Below are 20825 nucleotides of genomic sequence, written 5' to 3' on the forward strand. Positions count from 1 at the left end.
GAGTTACACAGCTCAAAAAGCTGGTGGGTGGGAGATAAGCTATGGACATCGTGCCTGAGAAGCAATTTTTCAGGTAGAGTTTTGCAGGGAGCTCTCCTAAGCTTTGTAGGTCCCCGTGACAGGCAGCTGCCAGAATTCCCCCTGCCAGGTTGCAGAGGACAGGCTGGGTTCACCCACACAGGTTGCTGGGATGGCATTTTGCTTTTGTAGCAGCACCGTGAAAGTGCTTCAGAATTAAGAAATATGGCCTTGCTTTTCTCCACAGTTCTTTCATACTCTGGAGCAGCTGGGTGGAACCCAGCAGGAAAAGGGAAAATCAATTTTGTCTTTCATGTCATTGTTGTTTAACAGATGTGTTCAGGATGCCACCACACCCTCCTCTTGCACAAATCCCTGTTGTCTTCCTGAACAGCTCATTAAAGTAATTAGCAGGCTTCAGGACAATTTTCAGCCTCTTGAAGAGTAGCTGTGCTTGTAGCTGGGAAGAGAGCAGCAGTCCAAGAGTTAAACTGCAGTGAACCTGGAACAATACAGATCCAAAAACCAGGAATTTGATACACTTCAACATCTTCAGTGTACTTTGTTATTTACCATGCACAGCCTCTGCCAGCTGTAGCTGACCTTCTGTTTCAAGCTGGGAAGAAAAGAAGGGACTCAATTTTGTATTTATTGGAATTTTTGTTTCAGTATATCCCCATAGCAGCAACCGTCCAACTCCTCCCATGCCCACAGCATATGAAACTGGCCATGCAGGCAGCACTTTAATGCAGTCACTGCTGTAAAACAGGGACAAGCAGACTTCAGTGGGAAATTGGAGAGATTTCCTTCACTAGGTCGGAAGGAACAGCCCTTAAACAGTCCATCGCTGGGTGTATGGGAGGTTCAGCACAATTTGGACCCGGATATTTCTATCCAGCTATTATCTGAGGAGATACACTTAACAGAACTGTTAGTTTTTCACTTGAATATTATTACAGAACATTTGTGACTAAGTATAGGGAGTAAGGCCCTGGAGAAATGGGGTCGTGGGAGAAGATAAGGAACAGCTCTTCCCTGCATCCTCTATGATTCAAAATTTGTGTAAAAAAAAAAAACCTTTCAGCTTCTTTTTTCTGGTGGCTGGAACGTTCCACATATCCCAGGGAAGGCATGGCCACTCACAGTGAAATTATTCAACAGGGCAGGTCTGCAGGTACCTGCTGTGCCTCACTCCGAAGCAGGGGTTGGAAAACAGGGGTGGGATCAGAGGCACTGCTGTTTCCAGCTGCTCTTGCCTTATGTGAAAATGTTATTGTTTTGAAAAATGTTTTTGTTTTGGAAAATGTTATTGTTTCTAAATGAGTTTCCCTGGCTCAGCCCGCGGGTGTTGCTGAAAGGACTCTTCCAGGTCCCCCCCTGCTCCTTCCAGATGACGGCATTGTCCCACGGGTGGTCCCCACGCAGGGACTGGACCCTGGCCAGGCTCCATCTGACCCCAAGCTGTGCCGCTCCCCGCGGGCAGCGGGACCCCGGGGGTGCGATTGGTGACCTCCGCATTCCCCACGCACTCAAATTCTGCTGAGCCCGGCGGTTTCACACATATGCCTGGATTTTCAGGAGAGTTTCGCTGACTCTCCCTGTCCCGCTGCACGCGTGGGTGGGAGGTGGGTGGGTGACATCACTCCGTGGGATGCCGATCCTGCGGGACACGCGCAGCCGGGGGGGCGCTGACTCAGAGGGCAAAGGCCGGGGCAGAGGGGACGGGTCCGTGCCGTGGGGGTGGCACGGGTGGCTCCACACGAGCCCGAAGGGCGGTTTCCCCCCCGCCGCTTCGGCCCCCGGGGGGGCGGAGGCAGCTCGGCCGGGCTGACCCGGCCTTTAGGACCCGGGGCGTTACGGCTCGCACTGGCCCCGCCCACAGGTCGTCTCTTCTTTCTTCTATTGGTAGCTGTTCCCGAAAGGGGCGTGGCAGAGAGGGAGCGTCACGGGCTAGACGCCCGCTGATTGGTGGCGGCTGCGGCGGCCGGCCCCGCCCCCGCGGTCCCACGCGCGACCGGTCCCGCCCGGCGGGGACATTGTGCGCGGGGAGCGCGGGGGCCGCGCAACGCTCCGCGCTCCGCCGCCTCTGTCCCGCATCCCTCCTCCAGCCCTGCTTCCAGCCCTGCTTCCCTCCTCCAGCCCTGCATCCCTCCTCCAGCCCTGCATCCCTCCTCCAGCCCTGCATCCCCGCCCCCCGCGCCGGGGGTTTTGCCGTTCCTAGAGGTTTCGCCGTGGCCGAGAGAACGGTGAGTGATTCCCCCCGCCAGACCCGCTCCGGCCCCCTCCGAGCAAGGGGTTTGCTTGGGTGGATTGGGAGCCTGGGGGGCTCGGGAATGTGCTGGACCCCCCGAGTGCCGCCCCCCTCCCCCGGTACCGGCCCGGGGCTCGCCGGGGTTCGGAGCATCATATGGCATCAGGGAAAGGTTTAGGGAGGGGAAGGGCTTTTCTATTCTAAAGGAAAAAAAAATAAATAAGAAAAAGAATTAAAACCCAGCTATTAATCTTTTGGATATGAAAGTAGAGTGGCGTTGCTTTTTGGTTTTTAGGGTGTTTTTTTCCCCTCCTCTCTCTTACATACGTATATATATCATGGCTAGGCTTCGCGAATGAAGATTTGGGAAGGGCTCTACCCACGTTTCTTGCAAGCGCGACATATATATATATCTATATATATATATCTCTATGTCTCAAAACTGTGCTCTAAGGGACGCAACTTCCATGGCCTCTGATGAAATCGGTTCGAGCAGCCCTGTCTAGAAAAGTGAGCAGGTTTGTGTGAGTGACTGAGCTGAACTGACAGAGGAGAATAAATAGTTCTTCCTGCCTTCGCTGTCCTCACAGTCCCCTTGACATTTAAAAAAGTTAAAAGCCTGTTTGGTAGTTGTTCTTTTGTTTGTTTTTTCTTTGTTGTTGATGATGTTTGTTTGTTTTTTGTTTTTTTATTTATTTTCTTTATCTGTCTGCTTATAGTTGTTCAGGTGGGGGGCTTAGATCAGCCAAATCTGTGCTTGGAAAATCTGTCCTCAGCCTTTCGTAAGCAGACAGCCGAGTGTTTCATAGTATTCCTGTGCAGAGTCCCTGTGTCACGACTGTTTTCTCTTTTCCTTTCCTGGCAATCTCTGTGTGTGTTCCCTTGTGATCTGCGGGAGTGATTTCCACAGTCCGGGTGCTGTGCAGTCTTACCCTTAACAAACCTCTTCCTCTCCAGGACAGATCAGAGCCAGAAGAGAAACGAGCAACTCTATAACCTTTATACTTTGGCAACTTCCCTTGTCTTTCCTTCTTTCTTCCTGTGTCTTGTGACCCTGTTTTTTGTTGAACTTACCTTAGGAGCAACCCGAGCTGTGTGTAACACACCCCACGTGTTCCTGGTGGTGGCCAGCTGCTGCTGTTGGCTCAGCTACTCTGGTGACAGTCTCTTTCCAGAGTTCTGAGCTCTCCTGTACTTTTTATTCTCTGTTCACCTCTCAAGGGGTCTGACTCCTTAGTGCTGTGGGACCCTTTCTGGGGCCTCTCTGTTTTCCTTGTTCTGTTTGCTGCTTTGGATCAAATCTTATCTGAAAACACATTTTGTCTCTTTTGTGTCTTAAACCCCAACCATCTGCTCTGGTTTATCTCTGTGATAAGGCTGAGTGAAGCACTTGGGGAGGAGGCATAGGTGGAAGTTTGCTCTGCAGCAGGAGGGTGTGAGGTGGGCACAAGATTCTCAGGGCTAAGCCGAAGTGAAAATTGCTGCAGAAGCAAATTGGTTGCACCATAATATGGACATGGGAGACTGTAAGCAGCTTTAGCACAGAGGAACTTAAATTTCGCATCCCTTTTTTGTTCCATTTTTAAAGTATTTGAGGATTGTTATCTGAAGTCCTCCTGCCTCAGCCTGTGTGCAGAGCATGGTATCCTCTCATGCTGTGCTTGAGGCAGGTTCAAGTAGCTGAAGCAGAGAGGATGGTGTCTCAGATGTGCTTTCTGAGAGGAGATAAGGCCAGTTGAAAACGGTTTGACTGAAGGAGCTAGGCACAAGAAATTTGTGAAGGTGACAGCTTGGAAACAGGTGACAAGATGTTGCATGACATGTATGCTACATGTGTGAAAATGAGCACGTGTCTGATATATAATACGGTCCTTCCAGCTCTGGACAGAGTGCTGGACATGTTCTGGAGTGGGGACAAGGAGTGTGCACACTTCTATGTGTACATATGCATGTGTGACTTAAGATGGCATTTTTGTCCGTATAGTGGTAACCAACCGCTCCCCAAAGCCCGCAGGAGTTCAGATCCTTCTTAGGAGCCAGAGGAGGTTTTTAGGCAATGTTTAGGAGGTGGATGAGTGAAACAGGAAGGGCAGGATGTGGCCATCTGTGGAGGTGGAAGAGGACAGGCAGCGTGTTGCGAGATGGGGAGGGAAGTGGCAGCATTACAAAAGAGCGTTGAGCAGTGCCTTGGCTTGGGTGTGAGTAGGTGGAGCAGGACAGGCAGAGCTGGCCCGGGGTGTCCACGGCTGCTGATGCTCAGGGACTGTTGAAGGCCCAGGTTTGAAGCGGTGTCAGCACTTGAACTGAGGGGTAGATTTACTCCTGCCTTTTACAGACTGTAATTGAATTGCAGTGAGTGTAGCTGGCACTGCTGAAGCAGTGGCTGCAGGAAAGCTGGCTAGGAAGCATTTAGCTGTAACAAGCCACCCCAAGCCCCCTGGTCTGACCTTTAACCACCAACACATCGGTCTGTCTTTGCTTATCAGCTTTATATCCCCATAGTGACTATTAGTATCACTCCAGCCAGTAGAGACAGCTCTGTCTTCCCTCCATCGCTCAAGCCTGGGAATGTTGCATGTGCTGTAACCACTGTCTGCTTGCTGACCATTAGGCTTTGCAAAGGCTACCAGTTTTATATAGCAGCCTGTCAGATTGTGGTGAGGCAAATTTATTACCGTACCACACTGGCAATCACTCTGGTTTGCTTGCAGTGTGTGCGCAGATGCGCGGGACAGCCTGGGCTGCTGCAGTGTTCCCACAGTGGCCCAGAACTTGAAGGCTGAGTGTGTGATTTGATGCTGTGTGAGTACTGAAATGGAAAGATCAGAGATGGGTGTCAGATTTGTTCCTTCTGTCCAGAGCCAGAGGGCGATGAGCAATATCCTGCCTTGCAGCCCCAGACCCTTCAATATCTGTCAGTGCTTTACAATACAGTTGGGAACGGCTGTCCTCCATGCCCATCAGCATCAGGGGCTAATCGGTTCAGAAGGCATGAGGGCCTCCCATTTCCATGGCTCTGAACTCCAGCCAGAATTGCAAATGAGCAAACCAAACCTGGCAGCTCTACCATGATCTCCTGCCTGGCAGGGGAGTGGGGAAAGCAAAACAAAACCCCAGCTTAACTGGCCAGGCCCAAAATTGCAATCCTGCCCTGACAGCAGGCAGACAGACCTGTTTGGTATGAGTGTCCGTGGCTTATGGTTAGCCTGGCCACCGGAGCACTGGGCTCTGCCAGCCTCAGCGCCGGGAGCTGGGCACAGCACGCAGAGTGTGGGAGGATCTGAATATGATCTCTGGAGTCAGCAACTGCTGTGGTTGTTCTGGTGTTAATTTGATGCGTACCACATCTTGTCTCCTAAACTCTCCCTGGGAAGTGGCATGTAAGTCCCTGAAGTACCAAGGGCCCTTTGCCTTTGCAGCACATTAGCAAGTTGGGTTGCTTGAAAAGGACTTTATCCTGCCCAGATGGGGCTGGGGTAGACACTGCAATCAAGCAGGCTACTTCCATTCTGGAGCCTTTTTGAGTATAATCTGGGAGATGGGATTGCGAATGCTTGCCTTCTCTGCAGCCCCCCCATTCGTTCTGCAGAGGACCTGTGATTGATCTGGCAGAATGGGGTGTATTCAGGAGTGGAGCTGGAGGGCAGGCGGGGAGGACAAAACCCCACCACAGCCTCTGAAATGAATCACGGGCTCTGAAAAGATCTGCTGGGGTTGAGGCGTAGCAATGAAAAGCCATTGTCTGGAGCCTGGACTGTGGCTAAAAGCGTTATTTATCCCGATTTGGGTAGTGGTTGTAAGAGGGTGTGGTATTCCCAGGAATGGCAAAGCCAATGTGCTTAGTGATGAACGAGAATGTTATTTGATTGCCTCACAGGTAGTTCAAGAAGCTTTATGGAGTATCTCAGTTGCAGAGTAGCAAGTCCAATACCTGATTTGCAAATAAAACTGCATTTATTGTGTGCAAAGTGGATTTCCTATGGGTATTTTTATTGAGGTTGGAACTTGATCGCCTTTGGCTCAGATTTGTTCATGTCATAGATTTGAGGCACTACTGCCCCCTTTTACCAGTGCTTTTGCAAGACAAAACAAGAACCTCACTAATTGGTACAGATTGGCAATACTGGTTTTGTTTTCTGTGGTAAGTGGCATTCAGTAGATGCTTGTGGTGGCTCTGGGCTCAGAGTGGGGCACGGGTTTAAGGGGAGGAATGGTGGGTACTAGTGAGAATGGGATATCAGGATATGAGTGGGATATGAAACTCATATCGAGTTTCTGAGACTGAGTTTCAAAACGTTCAGATATGTACCCGGATCTTCTCCAGACAATCTGATTCCTGGAGCCTACAGAATTGGGCTTGGAAAACCTCCCAGTTTCTGTCTGAGCCAACAGAAGGAGCCTTTCACATGGTCTTTCTGTTTTCTGTCTAGGATGTACAGGCTAGACTAGGAAGTGAGAAAATGAGAAGAAATGATAAGGATGCCTTCCATTCTCAAAGGCTGGGGCAGGATCAGGAATTCTCTGCTGGGGGGATGGAGTCAGCTGCCTTTCTTTTGCTTACCTATTTGCAGATATGATGAAACATCAAGAGTTTGTCAGGAAGGGCAAATCCAGAGCGATACCCTCTGATTCATGGCAGTTATGTTGTCTGAATTCCAGTGTGCAAAATCACAGTTGCATCTTTGCTGTGTTAGTCATCCTGAGGAGAACAAGAACAAATTTGGCTGACACAGGTAAACCACTAAATTCACCAGAATTGCTGGAGATGAACCCAACTTGTTAGACAGCAAAGTCTGCATCCAGGCACGCAGGAGCACGGATAGAACAGAGACCGTGCCTGAGAGGTGATGTGGTGAAGGTCCTTTGTTGCCCACCTGGCAGCAGCCCAGGCTGCACACTCAACAAGTGTGGTGCTGCACTAAATGCCAGGTGCTATTTAATTCCTTTCATCTCAAGCACTCTTTACAGAAGGGCATTATTAGTGCTGAGCACTTCAAGCAGCTCCAAGCTGTGTACCTGACAGTCCACTGTGTTATGCAAGGACAGGAAAATTGTCTGAAAATATTGTTACATTTGTTCCTTCCCTCTTCTTGTTGTCTGTCTCCCTCCCCCACCATCTTTTCCTGTTTTCTGCTGGTTTTTTTCCTCTTTTGAAGCTCGAGCAGTGTCTGAGTACGTGAATGCCTGCATGTAACAGATCCCCTTTCTCAAACCTTTTGATGGTCTCCAGTGCCGGAAAATCGCATCTGAAACAGCTGTATCTGGCTCTGTGTTTGACAGTGTGTTTTCTCACTGCTCTTTCTTCTAAGCAGCTTTGCAAGGAGCTTTTCCCTCTGAAGAAAACACAGTCAGTGACTTTATGTTTCTAGTTTGCTACTCTCTACAGTAAAAAGGGGGAAGTTGGTTCTATACCAGTAATTTTGGCCTGGGATAGCACTGCTGGCCTAAGCACCAGGTGGCAGAGTCCATGAAAGTGTTGGAAAAGTCCGGATATTTGCGATGAGGGAGCAGGCGCATTTGTAGTGGGTAGAGAATTGATCCCGCTGCTTCCAGGAAGAGGTTGAACTTTGGCTGAGTTCAAGATGGTGTTTCACCCCACAGGGTTGATATTGTGAAATGGAGAGAAAATAAAAATGGATTTTACTCCTGTTGTCTCTGCCTGCTCAAGGTAGGTCTGCTCTGGTTTGGAAGGAGCGGCACTATGTTGTAGTGCAGCCCATACATGGAGGCCTTTATATGTCTGACAGCTTGGGAATGAATCTCGGCTGCAGCATGAGCAGCTTCTTCCAGGTCGTCTGAGCTGAGCCAGCAGGGAACCTTACTGCTTATTTATTTACTTATTTACAGCTTTAAATAGTTCATGGTTGAGTGGGGCAAAAAGAAGTGCGTTCTGGTTGCTGCTTCTCTGATTGGCAAACAGAAAGTGCCCAGCTTGGGATCATGGGATTTGGGCTCTTTGTTGGTGTTTAGCCACCCTTTACAATCTTGGGAGAACTCATATAAATCCTGTAGTTTTGCCCTTCTAAGCAGAAATTATTCTTGATCCCCTGAAGTCCCACTGGGGAACATATTCACTCTCAAATGTCCTCTTGAAGGAAGCAGGATCTCAGCTGTAATTCCCTGCAGCTAGTGAATGAATTTGCAGATTTGTGGAGAGGCTGCTGGTTTGAGATGGAGGGGAAGCCCCAAGCCTGGCTAAATATACTTCATGTATCAATAATCCTTTTGAGCTGTCCTGTCATGTGAAGTTCTTTTGTGACTGGGGACAGGGCCTGATACAGCTTCAAAGTGTCTGTCTAAGAGGTGCTTGGATTTTTCAAGAGGTGATAGTGTTTCCTAAAGTTCTCTAAATGACCCATTCCAGCAGGGCTCTGACATGATGACCCACCAGCCTGGGAGGGACAGCCTTCTGCTGGGGCATGGTTTGGAAGAAGCAAGAGGCTCTTGGATAGGAGAATTGTGCTTCTTTGAGTGGGAGTTTGGCCGTCTCTGTGCTTTTGGATTTTCCCCTTGTCTTTTATAGCTTTATCCTATCCAGAGAGACTTCTGGGGTATTTTCTTCATGAAGTGAGATTCGAGGGGTCTTTTCTCCCTGAGCCAACTCCTTCCTTCCTTCAGGGTTGCTGTCTGCTCTGTCTGGGTGAGTGGAAGGATTTTCAAAGCATCCTTATCTTGCTCTGCTGGAAAAAGTCTGTCTTTCCTATCCTGGCTGTACAAAGGCTGTAGACAGCCAGGGGAATACTACAGCCAGCAGACATCATTGGATAGCTGTCAAAAAGCTGATGCCCCTCTGCCCTCATCCATATGGAAGAAGGATTATCATCTGCCTCTGCGTGCAGTTAAGATCCTTTTAAAAGGTTATGGAGTAGATATTTATTTTTTCAATAACTGCTTTTCGAAGTTAAAAAAAATGAATGCAGCGTGGAGAAATCCAAGCCCCAGTTTGTTCAGGTCATGCCTTCTGCTATTCTCATTGACACAGCTGCTCCAGCGACAGCTTCCTGCCTGATGGAAGATGCAGCTGGGAACAACGATAACCCCTGAGCGCTCGCAGAGCCGTCAGGAGCTTGGCGGGAGCCACTGACAGGTTGCTTTGAGTAAAATATTCCTCGTTCTGAGTGGCTCTGCTTTTTCTCTTTAGCTCAGTAGTTGGGTAAGGGAAGCAAGGAATGTGGCAGGGGCCAAATTCTGCTCTGCATGTGTCTGCTTCAGAGAAGTGCACACGTCACGGGTCCAGCCTGTTCATCGCCGCAGTTAAACATTGCTTAAATCGAAGCATACTTTTGTGCACATCATGAAATTGTAGGAGATCATTTACCTACAGGCTTCTGAGGTTTGTAAGCTGCTAGATTTTGGAAGAAACCCACCAGATGAAATAGCTGCTGCCTGCAGTTTCTGTTTGTCTGATCGGGGTGAGATGATGCCAAGGTCTCTGGTAGACTGAGAAATGCGGTGAGGTGTGTTTGTGAGGGAAAGGATTAGTACCTGCCACTTTTCTGCTTGTGCCACTATGGCAGGATTCAAGAAGCCCTCAGAAAAAGCTGTTTGGATGTTGCTGAAAACCACAAGCAAGGCTTGCTGGCTGCACCCCAGAGTTCAGAGGCTGCTTTAGTTTCAGTTTAGTGGTCTGTCTAGCCCTGCTCATCTGTGACCAGTAGCATCCAGTGTCATAACCCAGCCCCAGGAGAGGCCAAGTAAAGGGGCTGTGACTGTGGCCTCTTTAGGTTTCAGACTTGCAGCTGCACTGGGGATCAGTTGGTGCCTGTACTGGGACAAGGTGATATGAAGAGCAGTGCTGGGGACTGAACTGGAAGCTGCCAATTTATTCCCTGAATATTGTTCAATGCACATAAGATAAAAATATTGTTTGCTACCAGGTTCTCTGGGCTAGATGTTTGATGGTAGAGGCCTGAGATTTTATATATATATATATATATCTATATATCTATATATATATATATCTATATATATGTGCGTGTGTGTGCACACATTATATGTATCTGTATGTGTATATATATATATATAAAATGGCTGTGCTGCAGCTTTTATACAGACATTTTAATTTCTAAATGACCTGCTCCTTGCATTCTGAGTAGTGATTTTTTAATCTTAGTGTCAGAAAAATCATTGCTGCGTCCCTGCAATCCTTGTGTTTGTTTCCATAGCTGTTCTATATAAATTGCTTCATTTTTTGTGCATAAGCAAATCAAAGCTTAACATTGAATAGCTGACCTGAGCTGTGAGCAAAGAAAGCAGTGGCAAGGCAGGGTGGTTTCTGAGGTTGTAGGAATAGGAACCTAAATCAATAGCTTTTAGCAGACTCATAAATGTTTCATTTGTATTCCTTGCTTTGGTGTTGACATGGGAATCCATATAACCTCTTAAATTAGTGTTGTTCCTGCGCTGAGTGTAGATGTTGGAAACATTTCCTCAGATGCACTTCAAAGTGCTGTTCCATAATGGCATTTTCCTTCCTGTTTTGGAGGCTTGATTCTGCACAGCCTCCAATCACGAGTGAAATGAGCTTGTCAGCCTCAGCCCAAGGCTGCAGGGGTTTTGGTGATGGCATGTACATATCCAACCCGATTACCTGCATCAATGCTCCTGCTTTGACTCAGAGGCTGAGCAGGAATTGTGGCTGCTTGGGCAACCTGTCATTTCTGCATGGAGAAGCACAGAGATTTTTCCCTGGACTGTGACACAGCCCTAAGGAATGAGTGAGGCCTTGGGAAGACCAACTTCAATAATTCATGGCAGCGGGGGGGAAGGAGCAACATAGCCACAACTGTTTGTCTAATTTGAACTCTTTTGGAGGTGCTGGAGAAGCAGGGGTAGGAAGCACATGAGCAGAGCCTGAGTCAGGCAGCTTATCTGGCCATCCGCCTCTGCTTGAGGTCATCCACCTGTGGAGTGTGGGAGGGTTGTGCAGCTCCAGGTCACCGGCAGGTCAAGGCTGTGACCTGCGGCAGCCCGGGAGCGCTGCGTCCGTGCTCCCAGCATTTCGTGGTTTCCCCCGAGACCCCCCAGTGATGGAGAGCTCAGCTTGGGAGGATAGGGTTGAATTGCAGCCCTTGTGTTCGCAGGGTAGAAAGACCCTTGAGAAACCTCTGGTTGTGAAGAGGAACTTAAAAAAAAAAATCCAACCAACATCAACATAAAGAAACCATCTGAAAAACCTTCCCCAACTGTTTGGCTAATGGCTGATTTCTAAACACTTCAGTGGCTGGAGTGGAGGTACAGCAGGATGAGCCCATTTTTCTCTTTTTTTTGGGTTCATTTTTCAAACCTCGGGACAGTTGTGCTATGAACTTCAGTATTGACTTTCTCTTGTAAGAGAGGGCTGTTTGCCTATCTGTCTGTCTGCTTTAGTCACGCAGGGAACAAAATACAGCTGGCTAAAATATTTTGGAGTAAATTACTTGTATTTTATCATCTAGGTAGTATTAATTTGATTACTCCAAAGGAGTATTCTTCTACAGGCAAAGAATGGTATCAGGTAGTACTTAAATGAAATAGTAGCTAATAAAAGCCTTGTGTTTGCTTCTGCCTGTCTGGTATAAAGTGTAATTGGGCTGTCTCTTTTGTTTTACTCTGATGTGAATCTGTCCTGCAAAATGTTTAAATCATGTGAAGTGTGTAGTGAGTTTCTTCATCAAAAGCTACAACAAATGGCTTTGGTAAAATTTGTTCAAAACTTTTGACTTGTGCTGGTAGTTAAATATTCCATAAATAAAACCTCTAGCAATTGCCTTTCCTAAACCTGCAGCAACAATCTATATGAAAATCAGAAGCCAAACTTGATTTCTGCTGAGCCAAGAACAGACCAATGCCCTTTATCCTGGATAGTCTGCTCTCTCAATGCTGTTTTCTAAGGAAAAATAACTCTTCTGTGGTTTGCCAATACCCTCTAGGGGCTGTTGAGACAATCTACCACCAAGTTTGGGGGTTGATTGCTTCACTTTGTTGCTCTGTTGCTGAAACCAAAGTGGAGAATTCCCCCCTTCACCCCACTCTGCCTTCCCACCCTGTTCAGCCTGAGTTAAATTTTTTGGAGGATGTGAGGGTGCAGGAGGCACAGGCTCTGTAAGTGGGGATGCAGGAGCACAGGGGCGTCAGCTGGTGCCTCACGTTTTAGGTCCATTGGCAGTGTACCAGGGTTGGATGGCAAATGCACATGTTCTCCATGCCATACATCAGTAAGGACAAGGGAATAATGGTTTTCCTGTTTGTTCTCCTGCAGGCAAGAGCTCTGCCATCATGTCAGTCAGCGTCCACGAGAACCGTAAATCCCGGACTAGCACGGGCTCCATGAACATCTTGCTTTTTCACAAAGCTTCCCACCCGGACTGTGTCCTGTCCCACCTGAACACCCTGCGGAAGCACTGCATGTTCACCGATGTCACTCTTTGGGCAGGAAACAGGTCGTTCCCGTGCCACCGGGCAGTGCTGGCTGCCTCCAGCAGGTACTTCGAGGCCATGTTTAGCAACGGCCTCCGGGAGAGCCTGGATGATGAGGTGAACTTCCATGACAGCCTCCACCCAGAGGTGCTGGAGCTTCTGCTGGACTTTGCCTACTCCTCTCGGATCATTATCAATGAGGAAAACGCTGAGTCCCTCCTGGAAGCTGGAGACATGCTGCAGTTCCATGATGTCCGAGATGCAGCGGCCGAGTTCCTGGAGAAGAACCTTTACCCTTCCAACTGCCTGGGCATGATGCTGCTCTCAGATGCTCATCAGTGCCGACGGCTCTATGAGCTCTCCTGGAGGATGTGCCTGGTCAACTTTGAGACTGTTCACAAGAGTGAGGACTTCAACAACCTTTCCAAGGACACTTTGCTGGACCTCATCTCCAGCGATGAGCTGGAAATTGAGGATGAAGAAAAAGTCTTCAAGGCTGTCATCCAGTGGGTGAAATACGATCTGGATGAGCGGAAGGCTTATCTCCCAGAGCTTCTGAGGAATGTTCGTCTGGCTTTGCTTCCTTCTGAATGCCTCAAGGAAGCCTTGGCTTGTGAGGACTTGATCATGGTGGATGAAAGGAACAAGCTTGTCTTGGATGAAGCTATTCAATGCAAGAAGAAGATTCTCCAGAATGATGGAGTCGTCACCAGTCCCTGTGCCAGGCCTCGCAAAGCTGGGCACACCTTGCTGATCCTGGGAGGACAGACCTTCATGTGTGATAAGATTTACCAAGTAGACCACAAAGCAAAGGAAATTATCCCCAAAGCAGACCTGCCGAGTCCACGGAAGGAGTTTAGTGCCTGTGCCATTGGCTGCAAAGTATATATCACTGGAGGCAGAGGCTCAGAGAACGGGGTCTCTAAAGACGTGTGGGTGTATGACACTGTGCATGAGGAATGGTCCAAAGCTGCCCCAATGTTAATCGCTCGGTTTGGACATGGCTCGGCCGAATTGGAAAACTGCCTCTATGTGGTTGGTGGACACACTGCAGTGGCTGGAGTCTTTCCTGCCTCTCCTTCTGTTTCCTTGAAGCAAGTGGAGAAGTACGATCCCATATCCAACAAATGGACAATGGTGGCTCCTTTGAGAGATGGAGTGAGCAACGCCGCAGTGGTGAGCGCCAGGCTCAAGCTTTTCGTCTTTGGTGGGACCAGCATTCACCGGGACATGGTGTCCAAAGTCCAGTGTTACGATCCAGCTGAGAATCGATGGATGATCAAAGCCGAATGCCCACAGCCCTGGCGCTACACGGCAGCCGCTGTCCTGGGCAGCCAGATTTTCATCATGGGAGGGGACACGGAGTTCACGGCAGCGTCTGCGTACCGCTTTGACTGCGAGACGGACCAGTGGACGCGCATCGGGGACATGACGGCCAAGCGCATGTCGTGCCACGCTTTGGCCTCAGGGAATAAACTGTATGTGGTAGGGGGTTACTTTGGCACTCAGAGGTGCAAAACGCTGGACTGCTACGACCCTACGTCAGACACGTGGAACTGTATCACAACAGTGCCTTACTCGCTCATCCCCACAGCTTTTGTCAGCACCTGGAAGCACTTGCCATCATGATGAGGGGCAGGGCTCAGGGAGCTTGTATCCAGGAGGTCAATAAGGTAAGGGTCCCCTCCTCTTAAACTGAAACTTGCTGTTCTTGCCTCAGTTGCGGCTGCAGCCACCGTGCCGGAGTCATGGGTTCCAAGTTGTTCATGAGGCTGTTTTAGGGGCAGGGAGATTTAAAGGTGTGATGCAGAGCCAGAAAGGAGTAGCCAGTCCTGCGATGCTGTAAGCCAAGCTAGCTCCCAGGGTTCTCTTATTTCCAGCTGATCCTCACAGCATCTTTAGAGATACATCTACATCGATGGTTGCAAGCAGGCCACAGCTCCTTTCCCTCTGCTCCAAGGTAGCTGGATGTGGCAGTGTCACCATTCTGTGGGTGGGAGGGCAGATGTGTCCACGCCTGCTCTCATGGCTCTCACTGCGGAATACATCCTGTCCCCATGCAGTTGAGGGAGTTAAGGTTTCTAAAAACACTTGAAGGTGACTCCTGGGAGATACCAGGGCCACAAGTGCTTTGGAAATGTCTCAGTAGTTCAATATTTTCGCTGATTTTCTGTGTGATTTCTTCAGAACTGATGAATATGTAGGCAAGTGACCCTTGGAATGCTGGCAAATCCTGGATCTCTTTTTATGCTCTGTATTTACATTTCAGTGGGTAGCAGAAGCAAAAGCTCAGAAGCCACGATGCATTTGATGGTCCTGGTGTTTATTTATCATCCAAACTGTTGCTTGTTAAATCAGAACTTCTGAAACTTCTGTGTAAGACCTGAGTGGGAGGGAAGGGTTTTGTAACCAGAAGAAGAATGTGTTTATCAGTGTTTTGGGGTATGTGAGAATAAGAAAGTTGGTGGAATCTCATGATGTCCTGTCTCATTCTGGTGCTCCAGTTCTCACTTGCTCAAGGAAGGTGCTACTGCAGTGCCACTGGGACAGGGCTGCTGGTTCCTCCTCTCTCCTCCCCAGTGGGATGTTTGGTTGCCTCTCTGGTTCCCGGTGTGGCTCCACAGAGCTTTGCATGTCTTCACCAATCTGCTGAGATACAGCTGGCCAGGCAAAGGCCAAAAACTCTTCTTACCTTGCCTTGTAAAAGTAGATAGTGATACGGGCAACAGCTGGATAGCATCATCTCACCAGGAAGTCTGTAACACCTCTTCTAGCTCAGTCTGCAGGTTTCACAGAGCCAGCAACACACAGAGCCCTGCTTTGGTGGTCGGAGCCTACATCCCAGCCAGCTGAAGGAGTTGGTATGCGTGTGGGATTGACAAGCTTTACTTACAGTTTTATTTGGAAAGTAGGGACTGTGGGGAGGGAAATTCTTCCACAGACTCATCAAAATCCACTTCACTTAACACAGGGAAGAAAGAATGCTGCTCAAACCCTCCAACACCCTCTCACTTCCCTGCTTCCCACTTGGTGTGGTTGGTGTGCCTGGGAATCACCCAGCGGGGGAAATTGCTGGCACCTCCCAGTGATCATTTCTTTTGATGCCAGCTGGGAACCAAGGAGGAGTTCCTGGCACATCTGCTGCTTATTTGCCCAATGTGACCACCTGCTTTTCTCAAGTGGGAAAAAATCACCCAGGGCATTGCTCTGGCCTTTGTGAAACAACTGGTTTTAACATGGGTTGGACCACCATGAGGGCAGGGTGAGAGTGGAAAGGGTTAAAATGAGATCTGAGAGTGTTCCAAACACTGGAAGATAATGACCTTTCCAAATTCTCCTCCTCAGGCGTTGCCTAGCATCTGTCACAGTGGCTCAGTAATCTAATTAATTGCCACTTGGCTATTAAATATTGCAGCAAAGAGTGTGAGGACTCCATCATTTTCAGCTCAGGTCAATGGGGCCTCTCTCTAAGAGCCATCCTAGAGCTGAAAATTAATTTTCTCTGGTAGCAGATGCATCTGAATATTAAAGCCCAACACCAGCCATGCTCCTGGGAATAGGATAAGGAATAGTTTGAGGTGGGAGTTGATTCTTCAGCCACTGAATAAAAAAATCTTCAAAATCACAGTGATGTTATTTTCCTTTCCTGCCCTTTTTCCTCTGTACTGTATTTGGTTTGGTCAGACCTAATAAATAGCTTTGGGGGGTTGCATAGATAGGTTCCCCCCCTGTAGTCTGATACAGCACAAGAAAACTAGGAGCTGTAATATACCAACCTGCAAATTAAATTGGTGAAAAGTCACTGTGTGAGGGTTTTATGTGCTTTTTTGGCTTCGCTTCCACACTTCGGTTAAAAGAAGTATTTAAAATATACACGAGCTCTTGCCAGCAAGAATGTCTCTCCACGTGATTTTTCTTTAGGTTTTTTTGTTTTTGTTTTTTGGGGTGTTTTTTACTAATTTATTGTTGTGGCCTGAGCCACTGTGACAGCTCCTTACATAAAGCACCAGGATGGGTGAGTGAATGTCTCCGATGTGCATGTGCTGCATCAGCCACGTCCCATGTGCTTGCCTTGGCTGTCTCGGCTGTGCTTGGGTCAAAACTGGGCTCAGGAACTGGGGTAACTATCCATAGGATCCTATGACTACACCATTGTCCTGTAGCAGGTCTGGCCGAGGGATCTTTTGGCTTGCAGCTCCCACCATGGAAGGTCTCTGCTGCAGCATCTGGATAGGCCCTATGGGATCCTTCTTCAAGTGGGAACACCCAGAAGGCAGGCTGGCTGTGTCCAAGTGTGCTTTGGCAATACTAACCCCAGATGGAGAAGGCTCGAGAGGGACCATCCCTCAGAGCAGAGCAAGCTGGGCTGGTGGGGAAAGGCCTGGGCAATCACATGGCAGGAAATAGTACTTTGTACTCATGGAAAAAACAACCTCTTGCCTATAAACTGGTCCCTGAAACCCAAATAATCTGTTCTTGGCAAATGTTGATCATAAACTACCCAGCCTGCTTTTCATTTAAAGCATAAAGCTGATCAGCTGGAAATGTTTCCTTGAGGGCATGGCCTTCGCCCTTCCCAGCTGGAGCCGGGGCACCTTTCGGCAGAGGTCCCAGCGGCCCTGCCAAGGAGGCCGTGTGACATTAATTTAGTGCTTATTACCTGCAGCTAATCCCAGGGATCAAGTGTGATTAGCAACATGAAACGTGAAAGCCTGGTCTCCTCCCACCTGGAGCCGTGAGGAGGCAGAACATTACAAACGGGAAATAAAATACTGAGCACTCCGCTAATAAAGACTCTCTGTGTTTACAAAGACAAGTGCAGCCTGGCCAGGAGCCCAGAAGAGGATGGTGGGTGGTCTGTCACAGTCCTGTGCAGTGACGGTTGATGGGGACAACTCTACACCTCCCTGGAGGTGACTTTGGGCTTCACCAGGAACAGGTTCTCCAAGTTGCCCGTCTCCACATTAGAAGTGGCTTCTCCAAACTGTCTGTCCTGTGTGACGCTCTCATTTTCGTGGGGCAGAGTCACAAATGGGAGTGGGACAGTTGTTTCAGATTGCATGGTCCAGCCAGGGAAGGTGAATTGGAAAGGGAAGTCACTGCATCCCTCTGTGCTGCCTTCTGAGCCTCAAATGCTCCCCTGGGGTGGAGGTGTTGGAATTCCCATCTCAAAACAAATGGGATGAGCCAAACCCCATCACAGTGAGAAGCCAGGGGTTTCCCTGCCTAGGGGTTCCCGTTCTGGTGCTTTTTAGCTCCTCCAGGATCCTCCTCACAGTCTGGGCTGTAAGGAGGGGAGGCTGGTGGCTGGGCACTGCTCAGACACTTATTCCTGGGACAGATCTGAAAGCTCAAAGCCCACTTTGTGGCTCCCACTGGAGCCCTTTGGTGGGTTTAGCTCCCATGAAGGCTGTGGGTGGCATCAGCAGCTGGTACCTGGGTGGGTGCTGAGCGGCCGAGGCTGAAGGATTTTGAGGGTGTTCTGGCACCTAAAATGAACTTTGACCCCAAAGCTCCTGCAAGGATTTAGGGCACATATCAGGCCCTGAACTGTATTCTGATACCACACACACTATGTCAAATCTGTTCAGTGGCTTTTCCTGATTATTATATTACATCTTAGATAACAGGCTTTTGCAAAGACACATTTAGCGCTGCCTAGTGTGGCTCCCTTCCATGTGGAGCAGCACTCCACCAGCTTTCACCTTGCAACAATCACAGGATTTTGATGCCATGCATCATTCTCGGCTCCATCCACAGAGCCCTGCTCACAGAAAGACATCTTCCTATGTGAAAACCTGTGTACCTGCAAATGGCAGCCTAAAAAAAGCCCAGGATAATCTCCTGGCTCCTAAATGCTGCTGCTCACGTGCGTGCTGCTGGGGTGGTTGCTTGCAACCTGTTGCAACCTCGCTGGAGTTGCCAGAACAAAGTCACAGCTGGTTTCTCTCGGTGGCTCCTAGGGAAACCCATTTGCATGTGTATAATAGCAAGGCTGGATAAACAGGGATTGCAGATTTTTTGCCGCTGCTGCTCTTTCCAAGCGGCTGGTTGTCTCTGAAGCCAGTTTATCAGGCAGCGTTGGAAGGGAGTGGCTGGCCTGGGGAGGAAAGTCGATGAAAATCAGGCTTTTCCTAACCCTGGGCAGATGGAAACATGTGCAGTCTGAACTAGGCCCCAGACTGGATTAATCAACCCCTTGGAAATGTCAGTGATACAGATGTTTTTGGAGGAACCTGCGGAAAAAGAGAAAAAGGGTCTTTTTGTTTTGTCTGCTCCAGTTCTTGGGCCCTTGTCCCTGCCAAAAATAAAAAAAAAAAAAAGCAAAAACTTCTTTTTTTTCTCAATTTTTCATTCCCTTGTCATGTCCACAGAAGTTTCCTGCCCGTCTCCAAGCCCTCTCCAGCTGAACACCCTCTCTCCCCCCTCTCATGCTCAAGCAAAGCACATTCCAACTCCCAAACAAGCCAGCTGCTTTCTACCTCCAGCCATTTCTGGGATTTGGGGTGGAGGTTACCCCAGTAACTGCCAATGCTCCCCTGTGTGGGCTGAGCCAAGCATCACGCCAGTTAATGAGCTTTCTCTTTCCTTCCCCAGATGCCAGAGTCACATCCATGTCCCCTCTCGTGCAGTTGGAGCCGACAGCACTGTGACTGAGTCCCCTCCTGTCATCCTGCACAGGTCTCCGAGGCAACTTTCACGTCCCTTCCCGGCACCACGAGTGGAAGGCGCAGCCAGACCCTACACTGGCATCACATCACGGGGCTGCCAGGGGCCACTTGGCCCCGCCACTGGCCACTGGCCATCGTGCAGGGATGGCACAGAGCCAGGAGCACTGGCTGCAAGGCAGGGGCTGGGCACGAGGGGCACAGGGATGGCTTATGGGCACCAGTGGGCCAACAGCACCAGAGAGATGAAGGCTGCATCCCTCAGCAAGCACTGCTGGGCAGCCCTTGCGTGCTTTTTGTTACTCAGCTGGGGGGTTAGGAGATATTAATGTTTTTTTTTAAAGGCAGCAAACTTGCTATTGTCAATGCTTGCTGCTTGGGTGACTTGGAAGTGTTTGTTAAGGGGAACGGGGTGAGAGCACCTGGCCCTCCCCATCCTCTGGCCGCTCAGTGGAGGCAATGGCTGTTGAAACATTAAAGTGTGGGAGCTTGGGGTGGCTGCCAGCAGCACCAGGTACTGCGGTGAAACAAGGCAGGTGCCTTTTGTTTTGCGCTTTGGGCCTTTTAATTTTTTTTTCCCCCCTTTCCTCACTGCAGCCGGTTGTGATTTGGTTGGAGGCCGAGTAGCTCCCCACACACAGCTGCTGGGAAGAGCACAGCAACTCTGTTAGTGTGCCAAGGCACCAGCACCGCTGCTCAGATATTCACCAGATAAAGCCCACTGTGTGCTCAGAGCCGGTCTGCTGAGCTTCCCTCCGCGTGGGTGAGGGTGTAATTAGCACAGGAGCAGAAACAGGGGTGCAGCTCGTGCCTTGGGAGGGGGCATCTTGCCACCAGCGAGGCCTCAGAGGGAGAGTGAGTGGATTAGGGGAGCATGGCAGGGTGGGCAGGGGAGGGATCGCCCTTGTTCCCACAGCACCTCACATCCTGGCTTCACCCTGCAGAGATGTGAGTGTTTCTGACTGCACGCTGCCTGCCGGTGGTTGGGCTGAGGCTGCCCCAGGTTATCCACGCTGGCTGCTGACTGTGTTTGGGATTATGCGTCCAAGAGCTGTCAGCCCGAGTTGCTCCTCACTCATGCTGTGAAGGAGGGCACATGGATTTGGGATGTCAAGACAGAGATGCAGCTCCTACCTGGCCTCTTAAGGGCTGGCCACTGCCAAGGACTGGTCCTGCACCAACCCAGCATCCCACTTCCCTGCACAGCAGATCCGCAGATGCTCCAGGCTTGCCTTTTGCCCCTGGATTAGGCTGAGCTGTAGCCTGGCCAGCTGAATGATGCAATGCTCTGAAAAGCCTTGACACAGCTTCAAACAACAAAGGTCTTTTCGGAGCAGCGGGTGCCCGTTGCTGCCGGGGAGAACACACGTTTTGCACAGCCAGTCTGCGACGCGCTGAATGACGTTTATTTACATTTTCTAGTCTTTTTTTTTTTTTTCCCCTTCAGCTGCTTGTGAACTTTAATAAAAATGATGATCTGGGAAACCGTT

At 49.4% G+C, this 20825-nt stretch overlaps 1 protein-coding gene across 3 annotated transcripts; it reads left to right on the top strand.

Annotated features, from left to right (window-relative positions):
• Nucleotides 1–2043: 2043 nt before the first annotated feature.
• KLHL25 (kelch like family member 25) lies at nt 2044–20825 on the top strand. 3 transcript variants are annotated; one of them, XM_027688376.1, is made up of 4 exons: nt 2044–2264; nt 8793–8909; nt 12510–14340; nt 19265–20825. In XM_027688376.1, the coding sequence occupies exon 3, from the start codon at nt 12527–12529 to the stop codon at nt 14294–14296; it is 1770 nt and encodes a 589-aa protein (XP_027544177.1). In that variant the 5' UTR covers nt 2044–2264; nt 8793–8909; nt 12510–12526; the 3' UTR covers nt 14297–14340; nt 19265–20825. The 3 variants fall into 3 exon arrangements, with proteins under 3 accessions (XP_027544177.1, XP_027544176.1, XP_027544178.1); XM_027688375.1 differs by lacking the exon at nt 8793–8909; XM_027688377.1 differs by lacking the exons at nt 8793–8909; nt 19265–20825 and adding an exon at nt 17334–17455.

This window comes from Neopelma chrysocephalum, unplaced genomic scaffold (assembly GCF_003984885.1).
Source record: "Neopelma chrysocephalum unplaced genomic scaffold, ASM398488v2 Primary Assembly neopelma1_75, whole genome shotgun sequence".
Lineage (NCBI taxonomy): Eukaryota > Metazoa > Chordata > Aves > Passeriformes > Pipridae > Neopelma > Neopelma chrysocephalum.

Coding starts and splice junctions, on each gene's coding strand:
- KLHL25 (XM_027688376.1), top strand. CDS start 12,527: ATGTCAGTCAGCGTCCACGAGAACCGTAAATCCCGGACTAGCACGGGC.